The sequence below is a fragment of the Oreochromis aureus genome, linkage group 12 (genome assembly GCF_013358895.1).
Source record: "Oreochromis aureus strain Israel breed Guangdong linkage group 12, ZZ_aureus, whole genome shotgun sequence".
NCBI classification, from domain to species: Eukaryota; Metazoa; Chordata; class Actinopteri; order Cichliformes; family Cichlidae; genus Oreochromis; species Oreochromis aureus.
Window position 1 is genome coordinate 28,965,143 of NC_052953.1, and position 10,639 is coordinate 28,975,781.

The window sequence follows — 10,639 nt, forward strand, 5'->3', positions numbered from 1 at the left end:
TCTTTCCCCGTTTCTTTCTCCCAGTAAAGTCTGTCCCGTATTCAGCAAATGAAAATAAAATAAACAATAAAAGGTGAATCAAATGGACCATTACGGCAAGGCTGGGATGGTCAGTTTGGTAAAGTAAATCCGTTGGGCATCTTTCTTTGCCTTTAGACAATAATTCTGATGGCAAAAGAGCCAAAAAAAAAAGAAGATGGTCCATGATTGGAGGGGGGGGAATTAATTGCCTTGTATTGGCATATTTTGGGAAATGATACCGCTATATGGGGATACTAAATGCTGCATAACAGTTTTCACCTAAATATGTCATTTTTGCTCTCTTTTACATTTCACATGTGCCTTTCTTTCAAGTTGACCCCAAAATGTGTTCTGTCAGGTGTCAAGAGCTACCTAGTTGATTAGAAATATAGTGTAATATAACATTCTGTAATATGTCCATTTTATCCATTACCTACATGTTTGTGCAATAGAAGTAAACATCTGTCATGCTACCCTTACCTGATTTTCACTCTGCTAAACTTGCTTTATGGGTACAAACAACAGGACCAAAAAAAAAAAAAAAAAAAAAAAAAGATTTAAAATATATAATTGAAGAATTTTCAGTTTTTGCTTTTCATCATGTCTATTTTACAAGCAATAATTTGATTATGTGAATGTTTACCTGGGTGTAAATACAGTAGGTGCAGTGAATGCTTATGCTTAGAGTCAACATACCGTTGAGTATGTTGACTCTAATCATTCAAAACAAAAAAAACCAAACAAAAAACAAAGAACAGCTGCACAGGTGGACACTGATGCTCATCTCATTCTAAACTAAAAATAAATTGTGTACTCATGCAATTCACAACAAACAAGAACCTGGTTTCTAAAGCTCAGTGTGTGCACTGAATCATACAACCTCAAAAAAAAAAAAAATTAAAGTAAAATAAAAACCCACGCACAAACGCAGAAAGGAAAACTCATAGCACTAATGGATTTTTGCAGTCAACTTTTTTTTTTTTTTTTTTTTGAAATGAAAACTTCGTTCTATTTCTGATTTATAATGTGTCATGTGAAAAACATTGTATTTGGAAAAAAACAAAAAACAAAAACAAAAACCAACAACAACAAAGGAATCGTATGAAATACATAACATGTTACATTTCCACCTCTTAGTGTCTTTGTGTCCATTTCCTCGTGTAAGGAGAGCCGATGCAGCTGTGCTAGCCTCCTGGGTAGTAAAACTAACATTTTTCAAGTCTCAGTTTCAGGCAATTCCAGGTCACTTCAATACAAAGGTCAAAATTGAGGCTTGGCGTCAGAGTTCAACAATTACAGATCTCCCCCGTCCTCATCATTTTGGTCTCCATAAACCACACTTGTATTAATTAATTAATCAAGGTCAAGTGAAGTTGGAATGAAGTCATTTAAAACACCGGCCTGCTCATAACATACCACGTATTTGCAAACATTGAACATTTCAACATTTTCAAATTCTGAGATCATAGAACAGTTCAAAATCAATAACTTTATCAAATGTTTTAAACTGATATCAGGAAGATACTTTAGGTCCAGTTTCAGCAAAGCAGTCCAGTTAGCAGCTGTGTACAACAACAGATTGATTTCAAAAGAGGAGGAGGGAGCGCACCTCCGTGGATTATATCGGCTTGTACAGAAGAGTGGTCACGTACTTTTTCTTGTATCGGTGTGTTGCACTGAGAACCATCACCCCATCCTTTAAAAACAAACAGAAAGCAACCCACAATCACATGATGGCATGACATTTTGACACAGCACCGTAAGAACTGACAATCAAAATCTGAACTACAACATTAACAATTTGGGGGGCAAAAAAAAAAGTCTATTCAAGTTGTTACCTTGATGGAGAGGGCATACAGATGATTTAGCATCACATGGTTAGGCTCTGGAAGCAGTGTCGGGTCGCACTGTGGAAAATTCACAGCAGGATGAAGCAAACAAAATTAAACATATGCATATAAATAATTATATAATTAAATGTATATAACAGCTTCAAGCCTGGACTTACAGAAATTCCAGTGTCCTTGTTGAGCAGCACTTGCAGCAGGTGGGGAGGTAAGAAAGGAGGATGTTTGAGCTTGTCATCTGGCTTGGTTACATATGCGTCCTGTAGGTAGGGGCCAGGAGGAGAACTGGACAAGTCTGGGAAAGTGATCAAATGTAAAAATAAATAAATAATTTTGCCTTAATAAAGCCTTACAGAGAGATACGGCAGAGAGAATTATTCAAGGACCCTTTGTAAACAAATGCCAGTGAAAAAAAACCCAATATGCAATATTGAAATAAAAACCAGACTCCTCAAAAGTGTTGCAGCTGCAGTCTGCATATTTTTGGACACTGACACTACTTAAGTTATTTTACCTGTTTCAGCGCATGTAGACCATTATTTTCTGGGACAAGCGATTCAAAGGCTTTTCCATCAATAATCTTTATTAATCAGGCAGCTATAAAGTTTGGACTCTATTCCAATTATTCATCCACAGTCAGCAGCCACATTATTAGGTTAAAAACTGCTAGTACCCCTGTTGCCTTCATAATTGCTGTAATTCTTTGCTGCATAGACTCAACAAGGTACCGAAACATTCCTCAGATTTTGGTCCACATTGATATGACATCATCACAGTTGCTGTAGATTTGACAGTTGCACACCCATGATATGAATTCTTGTGTTGCACCACATCCCAAAGTGCTCTTTGGATTGACAATGGCCATTTGAGAGCAGTGAACCAACTCTCATATTAAAAAACAAAACAACAAAAACCAGTTTGAGATAATCTGAGTCATCTCAAACAGCAGCAATATTCAGGGTAGACTGTGGTGTTGCTCACTTTATTACACCATCAGCAGCCTGTACTGATACAAGGATTATGTTGTTTACATAATGGGGAGCCCACAGAAATTAGCTTCAGTTTCCTGTTCTTAGCTCGGTGTGGTCTTCTGCTGCTGTAGTCCATCTGCTTCAAGGTTCGATGTGTTGTGTGTTCAGAGATGTTCTGCTGTATACCTTAATTGTAACGAGGTGTTCGTGAGTTTCTAGTGTCTTCCTGTCAGCTTCAAGGAGTCTGGCCATTGTTCTCTGACTTGACATCAATGAGGCATTTTCTCCCAGAGAAAAGCCACTCGCTGGATATTTTCCCCCCCCTCCTCTCCTCCTTTAGCTAGAGACGCTAGAGGTGGTTTTGTGGGGAAAAAATCCCAGCAGATCAGCCATTTCTAAAATAGTCAGACCAGTGTGTGGCAAACCACCATGCCAAAGTCACGTAAAATCACTTTTATTCTCCATTCTGCATTTTTGTTTGAACCTCAGCTTCATGCCTAAATGTACCATGTTGTTACCATGTGATTGATATTTGTGTTAACAACAAGCTGAATGGGTGTACCTAACAAACTGGCTGGTAAGGGTACTATCATCAAAGCAATAATCAGCCAAATATCCAAAATTGTCAGCATACAAAGAAATATGGCCTAAGTCTGAACATGCTTTGGAGTTACAGAACCACCTCAAAGTTTTAGAGTTACAAATAAACAAGTTTCAGTACCTGAGATGTCAGCTGACTCCTGAGAGTCAATCCTGAGGGCATCAAAGACTTCAAAGTCTGTTCTTTTCACCTGTATGACATTATTGACTGTTCCAGTTTTAGACGTTACCACGGCCTGGGTGAGAGCATAAAAAATTATAAATCTTTAAAAAGGTAATGTAATGATACATACTTCCAAGTGTAAACCACTAATAAGAGTAAACTAGTGACACTTTTTACCTCCAAAATGTAAAACCTCCACTCACCCCAGCCGGATCCAAGATCCACTGACCATCCACACAAAACTTGTATTGGTGCTCTCCCTCAGGCAAGTCCACAATGGCCACGAAGTTATTCCGACTGGGTTTGAGAAACAACCGCTTGTTACTTTTTAATAAGTTTAAATAGTGAAGCATCTCTGAGGCTGCTTTCCCCTGACTCAAACTACCTTTTGTTGAGTGGGATCTTGGTAGACCAGTTGTTAAAAGAGCCAGACACAAAGACGTCTTTGGCTGCACCCGCCCACCTGAACACAGTCGGTCTGGCCTGTGCTAGATTTTTAGCGTCGCTGACCAGGTCCTGCTGCCAGGCCAAAAACTCCTGTAATTCCTGTGGAGACTGAGAAGCATGATATCACTGCATTACTGCCATGTTAGCAAGAGCACCTGCAGTCTTTAACCAGACTGAATGGCAAACTTAGAAAAACACTAAAGGACACAGAAAAGTGCTTTTTGTATGTGTAACCTCTTAAACATATCTTTAGCTTATGATATGTTCTTTGATGTTACCCTCCAATCAGATACAAAAAGTAAAGACAATTTACCTTTATCAGGAATTTGAGATAGGTCAGATAAATCAAACTGCTGGACAAATCTTTGTTTTAACATTTGACTTATGTACACATCACTAACAGAATATATAGCCTTCCTTGCATCCATTACACACAGTTTGCACATCCTGAACAGACCATATTTTACTGCTTTGACACATTACTGACACTTTGCACCAACTATTTTACAAGACACTAAGCTCTTTGGATTTATCTCCCTCCTCCAACATGTTGCCTCAGCATTAATTAAACTGGTTATCCTGCCTCTTGTTTTCCATTACACTGCACTCTGATCAGCCGTAAAAATAAAACCTTCTGGTTAATAATTCTAGTGTAGGCCCCTCTTTTACTGCCAATATCTGCAAAAATAAAAAATAAAATCCATGTGAATGCCAAGACCCAGTGTTTCCTAGGAGAACTTGGCATTGCAATCAGGTGATCAGTGTTATTCACATCACCTGTTAGTGGTTGTATTGTGGTGGCTAATCAGTGTAACTGTGCACTGCACAAAGATGGCACCATTTTGGGTACCAGACTGCTTAAAGGCTTTATGGTTGGCTGTTTAATACTTGACATTTGTATTCCAAATCATTTTTCAAAAAAAACTGCAAAGAATCTTTGTTTTATAGGGAAAATAAAAACGATCCAAACCATAAAAGGTTTAAGAATGATGTTTATGATCTGAATATTTACCATTTCATACATATCAGTGTAAAAACCATATATAAAAGAGGATTTGATTCAATTTTATTTATATAGCGTCAATTCACAACAACAGTTACCTGTTACAAGGTGCTTTATATCATCACGTAAGGACCATACAATAGAGAGAATATCCCAGCAATCACACAGTCCTGCTCTGAGCAAGCACGTGGTGACATAACTCCCTTTTAACAGGAAGAAACCTCAACCAGAAGAACCAGGCTCAGGGACTGGCCGCCAATCACGGCGACCAGTTCTGGTTGAGGGGAAATTGATTAATAGTACAATAATTGGTACCAACTCATTTAACAACAAATTTACGTGCAAAAACCTGCATGGCACTTGCTATCCAGTGCAATGGGACAGAGCAGAAAGCTTTATTTAAGAGTTCCTGGTGTAAACTTGCTCTAATACCTTTTGATCTTCTCTCTGGAAAAGGTCTGCATCATCTGCGCTGTCCATCATGATGTTAGAACGAGCCTCCTTCCCTCCATGATGTCCCTCTCTGTATGACCTCTCACCATGACTTCCACTGGATCGGTCACTGCTGCTGTTCCCCATCCTGATGCTTCAAACACTGCAAGAGAAAACACATTAAGTCAGCAGAGTATACCGGGAGCCCCGCAGTTGTCCCTACAATGACCACCAGGGGCCCTTAGCGATACAATTCACATATCCACTAATAACAACAGCAGCAGCAATGATTGCTGGACTCTAGCCAGCTAACAACTACAACTAACCCACCAAAAAACCTCCCAGTGGCGCCTCGGCTTGCTGCAGGCAAGATGAGCACCTTGGTCGGGGTGTTTTTATTCTTGTGTCCTTATCGTGGCTTTTTCCGTCTCCTGAAAGTTTTCCTCTGCCTGAAAACACCAGAGCTGAGCGGCGTCCTCCGTCCCCGCGGACTAACACAAAACAGCAGTCAAGTTTTCTCCAGGGCTTTCTTTCCTTCGTTTTTTACCTTCCGCTGCCCTTATTTTAGTTTTATTCCGTCTTAGTCAGCCGTACTCTGATGACTTTCGCCGTTTAGCAGAAACTTCAGCGTCTGGCGTTGAAGGCCTGCTGAAAACACACCTCTTCCGCCTCCTGTGCTCGTTTTCAAAGACGGTTTAACTGTTTGCTGCCCTGTCGTCACTGACCCGACCTTTTCGTTTACTGCGGCGGACTCATTAAACCTCTTTTTATAGGTCGTGTCCCGCCACGGGCGCGTTGAAAACAAGCTAATAACTCAAATACTCAGCTGCAGGTCTAAACGTGAAGCTAGCTTTAGGTTTCTAATATGAAATCATTGACATGCCCAAAGAAAAGGAGACATGGACGTTATCATATAGTCACAGTTTTTAAGGTTTTAAAGGTTTTCGAATGCATTTAGAAGAAAATGCACAACATAGTGTATGTATTCAAACTTTGAATCTTTTGGACTCAAACTATATGTGCCTATTTCCTCTTTTCTGCATGTTTTATTGTCAGTTCAATTTTATTTATATAGTGCCAAACAGTCACCTCAAGTTGCTTTATATCAGAAATTAATACGGAGAAATCCAAAACCATAAAAAAAACTCTATTAGCAAGCACTTGGTGACAGTGGGGAGGAAAAAACGCTTTAATCAGGAAGGAACCTCCAGCAGGGAGGGGCAGAGATCTGCCATGGCCGGTTGAGGGGAACGGGACGAAAACAGGACAAAAGACACACTGTGGGAGAGATTAATAATAAATAGTGATTAGTTGCAGAGCCTATAAACACAGAGCTTGAAAAGAAATGAGCGAAGATTAAATACTCAGTACATCATGGGAAGCCCCCGAGCAGCCTTGTGCAATTGCAATGTAACTAAGAGAGGGTTCAGAGTCACCTGATCCAGTCCTAACTCTAAACTTTATCAAAAAGTAAAGTTTTAAGCCAATCTTAAAAGTAGAGAGGGTGTTTGTCTCCTGAACCCAAAGTGGGAGCTGGTTCCACAGAACAGGCTGGAAACTGAAGGCTCTGCCTCCCAGTCTACTTTTAAATACCCATAGGAGCCACAGGTAAGCCCACAGTCTTAGGACAAACTGTTCTTTTGGAGTGATACAGTATTATGAGGTCTTTAAGCGAAGATGGGTTCTAATTATTTAATACCTTATATGTGGCGAAAAGGATTTAAAATTTAATTCTGGATTTAGTTGTAAATAGAGTCAAATTTTGTTAATTTGCATGGTTATAACTGCTAACAGCCTGCCAGGGACTGGAGATTAAAATTATTTATATGGCTAAATATGGAATTTTTAAATGATGGATCTAAGTGCTCATGTTAATTAATGTGCATTATCCCTGCTAAATAAAATAGTTATCGCCTTTTCTTTACTGACCTACTGCAAGTTTTTCTGTGTTACGATCACAGATCCATAGATTTCTGCAGCTCAGCACTCACATCTGATTCCTCTGAGACATTCTCACACCTCTCCGGTTTCATGTAATCCATATATCCGGGTGTTACTGTATGCACTCAAAATAAAAACAAAACAGAGTCATCAGTATTTAATAAAATCCATCTCTTTTTTTCTGTCTGGATTAGCAGAGAGAGAGCTACTGTACATGTAAATACAATCACACTGTTTGACAGAATGCATTTTAACGTGTATCAGCTTGTTCCAGCTCCCTGAATCAATATGATGTCCCGTTTTTAATGCTATTCCAAAAAATGAATATTTGATAGATGTTTTGAAAAGAATCCAAATGTAGCATAATAAATTTAAACATCCTACCATTTTATTTGAAATAAAATTCAGTGGGTCACAATGTTACAGTTTTAAGATTCAAAAAGAAAATCTTAAACAAAAAGCATTAACATTAGCAGTCGTTTCCACAGTGGTCATTTTTATTTTAGACTGTGTTGGAGAAAAAAAATCAGCAGCTTATTGTATTTCCACGGATATTCTCTATAAAATTTCAGTGCTTCATGTGCAAACAGATTACTTTCCAGTGTTGCAGCATTGGAAACTTGGTCCAAAGCACAAAAATCAAAATAATTCAAAAGATTTTAGCTATGGTTCATTTTCACCAACCAAGGTTTACAACCAGAGATGTAGTTCCTTCTTTTCTCTCTTGGGGATTTATATGGATTTGGAAAAGGGACTTCAAAGGGAAAACCAAGTCGAGATGACCTCCTTCTTCCACTGCTGTACAGAGTTTATGATCAGCCAAGAGGCATGGCACTCATGTTTTATGAGGTTCTGCCAATGGAAAATGCCAAAATCAGAGGTTAACATGGTTCACAATCAAAACCTCTTCATTAAGATACTTCTGGGTTCACGGCAATGTGCCAGCAGATTCACTGCTATAAGCTGGTGATTAGACTTTTCTTTTCTTTTTAATTAGCACAGTGATTAAACTGTAAAAATTGCATGCTGTATTTTTAGCCCTGTAATAGCGTTAATGTAACCTCTCAGATTACAACTACTCATACACGTAGTCAACAGCTTGCAGCAGGTGTCAAAGAAGGTGAAATGAGGCCAAAAGGCAAAGTAGACTGAGTATTGTGAAATCAACCTACTATAGTGTGGCAATATTGTTGCCAGATCATAATCATAGTATTGATTGTAAGGAGATCAAATGAGTTGAGTCCCTGTTTGAAATATAGATTTTGGTATTGGTTTAAGCTATGCCATCTGCACTTCTAAACTCGTTTTTATTCTGCATGACAGGAAATATGAATATTGTGTAATTTCCATTTTGTTTAACTGGCCATTTTTTTGAACAAAACGTTTAATGTTATATTTTTAAGCTCACATCATGTACAGTAAGATTGCAAACACAAGTTAACAATTATCAGTGGCTTCTTCAAACAATAAGATGTTTTCTGTTGATGTTATCAAGCAGATGTTGTCTGTTATCTGATAGCAGTTCATAATTTAGCCCTTTAGTTAAGAAAAAAAAAACCCTGGTCATTGATAGTACAGGAAAGGCTCCTTTTTTACCTTACATTCACATAGCCTATGAAAATGTAGTTACAATATCATTTACATAATAACTTCAGTCAGGATGTATGGTACATTAAAATTAGGTCCACCAGATCTTTTAAAAACCTCCAAAGCTGCTGATGACAGAAGCCAAACAGAGCTCCTTTCCACCACATGGTGCTCATCTCTCCATAACAGTTTCACCTTTTCGCCTCTTCCATCTCCTCTTTTCCCTCAAGAGGTCACACCTCATGCTGTAATGGAAAAAAAACAGATTGCTGAAATGTCTCGCTCTTTCTTTTTTAAACATCTCTTATATCTGGTGCATTCATACCGTGGTAAAGTGTATAATGATGTACGCAGTGATGATGACAGCACCGATGACAAACGAGGCGATCCCCAAGTGGAGAGCTTTCCGACCCAGCCGTCTGGAGCCATCATAGTCCTCGTGGGTATAGCTCTTCTGGGCCTTTGGGACAATTACGGACATTATCGTACATGCTCACACTGTGTGTGTAATGTTTTGTGGGCAAACATGTGCTGTGAGGAAAAGACTAGTTCCACTTTCCCAATAATAATAATCCTTATAGTGACACACAGCCTCGCCACGTGGCTTTCATGGGAATCTGCACCGAACATTTAGGAAATGATTATTAACTCCCTTCGTGCGTTACATCTGCACCTGCCTTTCATGTTGTCTCTAATTCATATTTGTATTGTAGCCAATGTCCTAAGCAGTGGTAACCACACGTTGCTAAGCCTGCATGCCTCATCTTATTACTCACGGCTACAGCAATGCAGCAGCTGCTGTTGGCACTCACGCCGTCTCATCTGACAACTCAAAGACTTGACATCAGTCTAAATGCATCTTTGCTATCTAATTCTTCAACTTTGTGCCACCCTGGCTGGTAATGGATGTTCTTTCCTGAGCTTTATCCACATCCTCGTCTGATAGCATCGTTGTATGGAGCATTACTGTAAGCGGTCCAGGGTGTGGTTGGGTGCTTGGAAAGACCATAAACAGGAGGTATATTTCATCTTAGCAAACATCAGCGGCAGCGTTAATGTTAGGCCACTCAGAAAAGTTAAGAGGGTTGGAATAACTTTACACAGTAAAGATGCAAATTTCTCACTTGACTTATGTTTACTCCATATTTAACAACTATTACCATCACCCCACATGGTCTGTAGAGTTTTTCCCAGCAGTGGCACTTTTCCCTCTAAAATATGCATTTATGCAGGATAACATATGCTTTGATTTTTTACATTTATTTGTTTTTTGGGGGGGTTTTTTGGACTGCCAGCAAACCTCTTAAAAACATTACACATTCTAACCCACAGCTATTAATTAAACTAAAAAAAAGACAGGATTCAGAAACTTCACATTTCCAGCTTTGAGCAACTTACCAGGACAGAGAAAACCAGCGCCACAATATTGATGGGCCACGCAGGACAGAAACAGGTGAACATGGTGAGCCAGAGGTAGCTCCTCATAGGGGGAATCTCCCGAGCCTCCTCGTTCTTCACAAACTCAGAGCTCCCATCCAGCGAGGGCTTGGTGTTCATGACTGGCTTCAACGCCCGCCGAGACAGTAGAAAGCAGAGAGGCGAAACAACAGCACTGAGACACTGGGAG

General features: G+C 39.3%; 2 protein-coding genes across 2 annotated transcripts; both read right to left on the minus strand.

The window, feature by feature from the left end:
- Positions 1 to 978: 978 nt before the first annotated feature.
- On the minus strand, positions 979 to 6,232 carry prkab1b (protein kinase, AMP-activated, beta 1 non-catalytic subunit, b). Its single transcript, XM_031743672.2, has 8 exons — positions 5,815 to 6,232; positions 5,485 to 5,647; positions 3,988 to 4,157; positions 3,806 to 3,899; positions 3,561 to 3,675; positions 2,030 to 2,163; positions 1,860 to 1,928; positions 979 to 1,717 (listed from the first exon to the last, which is right to left on the minus strand). Exons 2-8 carry the CDS (start codon positions 5,629 to 5,631, stop codon positions 1,640 to 1,642), a joined length of 807 nt encoding a protein of 268 aa, XP_031599532.1. The 5' UTR covers positions 5,632 to 5,647; positions 5,815 to 6,232; the 3' UTR covers positions 979 to 1,639.
- Positions 6,233 to 8,658: 2,426 nt separating this feature from the next.
- Positions 8,659 to 10,617, minus strand: LOC116323352 (transmembrane protein 233). Its single transcript, XM_031743675.2, has 3 exons — positions 10,411 to 10,617; positions 9,338 to 9,472; positions 8,659 to 9,257 (listed from the first exon to the last, which is right to left on the minus strand). Exons 1-3 carry the CDS (start codon positions 10,567 to 10,569, stop codon positions 9,246 to 9,248), a joined length of 306 nt encoding a protein of 101 aa, XP_031599535.1. The 5' UTR covers positions 10,570 to 10,617; the 3' UTR covers positions 8,659 to 9,245.
- Between the last annotated feature and the right edge of the window lie 22 nt (positions 10,618 to 10,639).

Bases quoted from the DNA above. Each gene is read 5' to 3' on its own strand.
- prkab1b (XM_031743672.2), bottom strand. From the start codon at position 5,631: ATGGGGAACAGCAGCAGTGACCGATCCAGTGGAAGTCATGGTGAGAGG. The intron at 3,900-3,987 runs GTAGTTTGAGTC...TCTCAAACCCAG, and splicing joins AAGATCCCACTCAACAAAAG to TCGGAATAACTTCGTGGCCA. The intron at 3,676-3,805 runs GTGAGTGGAGGT...GCTCTCACCCAG, and splicing joins GGATCTTGGATCCGGCTGGG to GCCGTGGTAACGTCTAAAAC.
- LOC116323352 (XM_031743675.2), bottom strand. From the start codon at position 10,569: ATGAACACCAAGCCCTCGCTGGATGGGAGCTCTGAGTTTGTGAAGAAC. The intron at 9,473-10,410 runs GTAAGTTGCTCA...ATTGTCCCAAAG, and splicing joins CGCTGGTTTTCTCTGTCCTG to GCCCAGAAGAGCTATACCCA.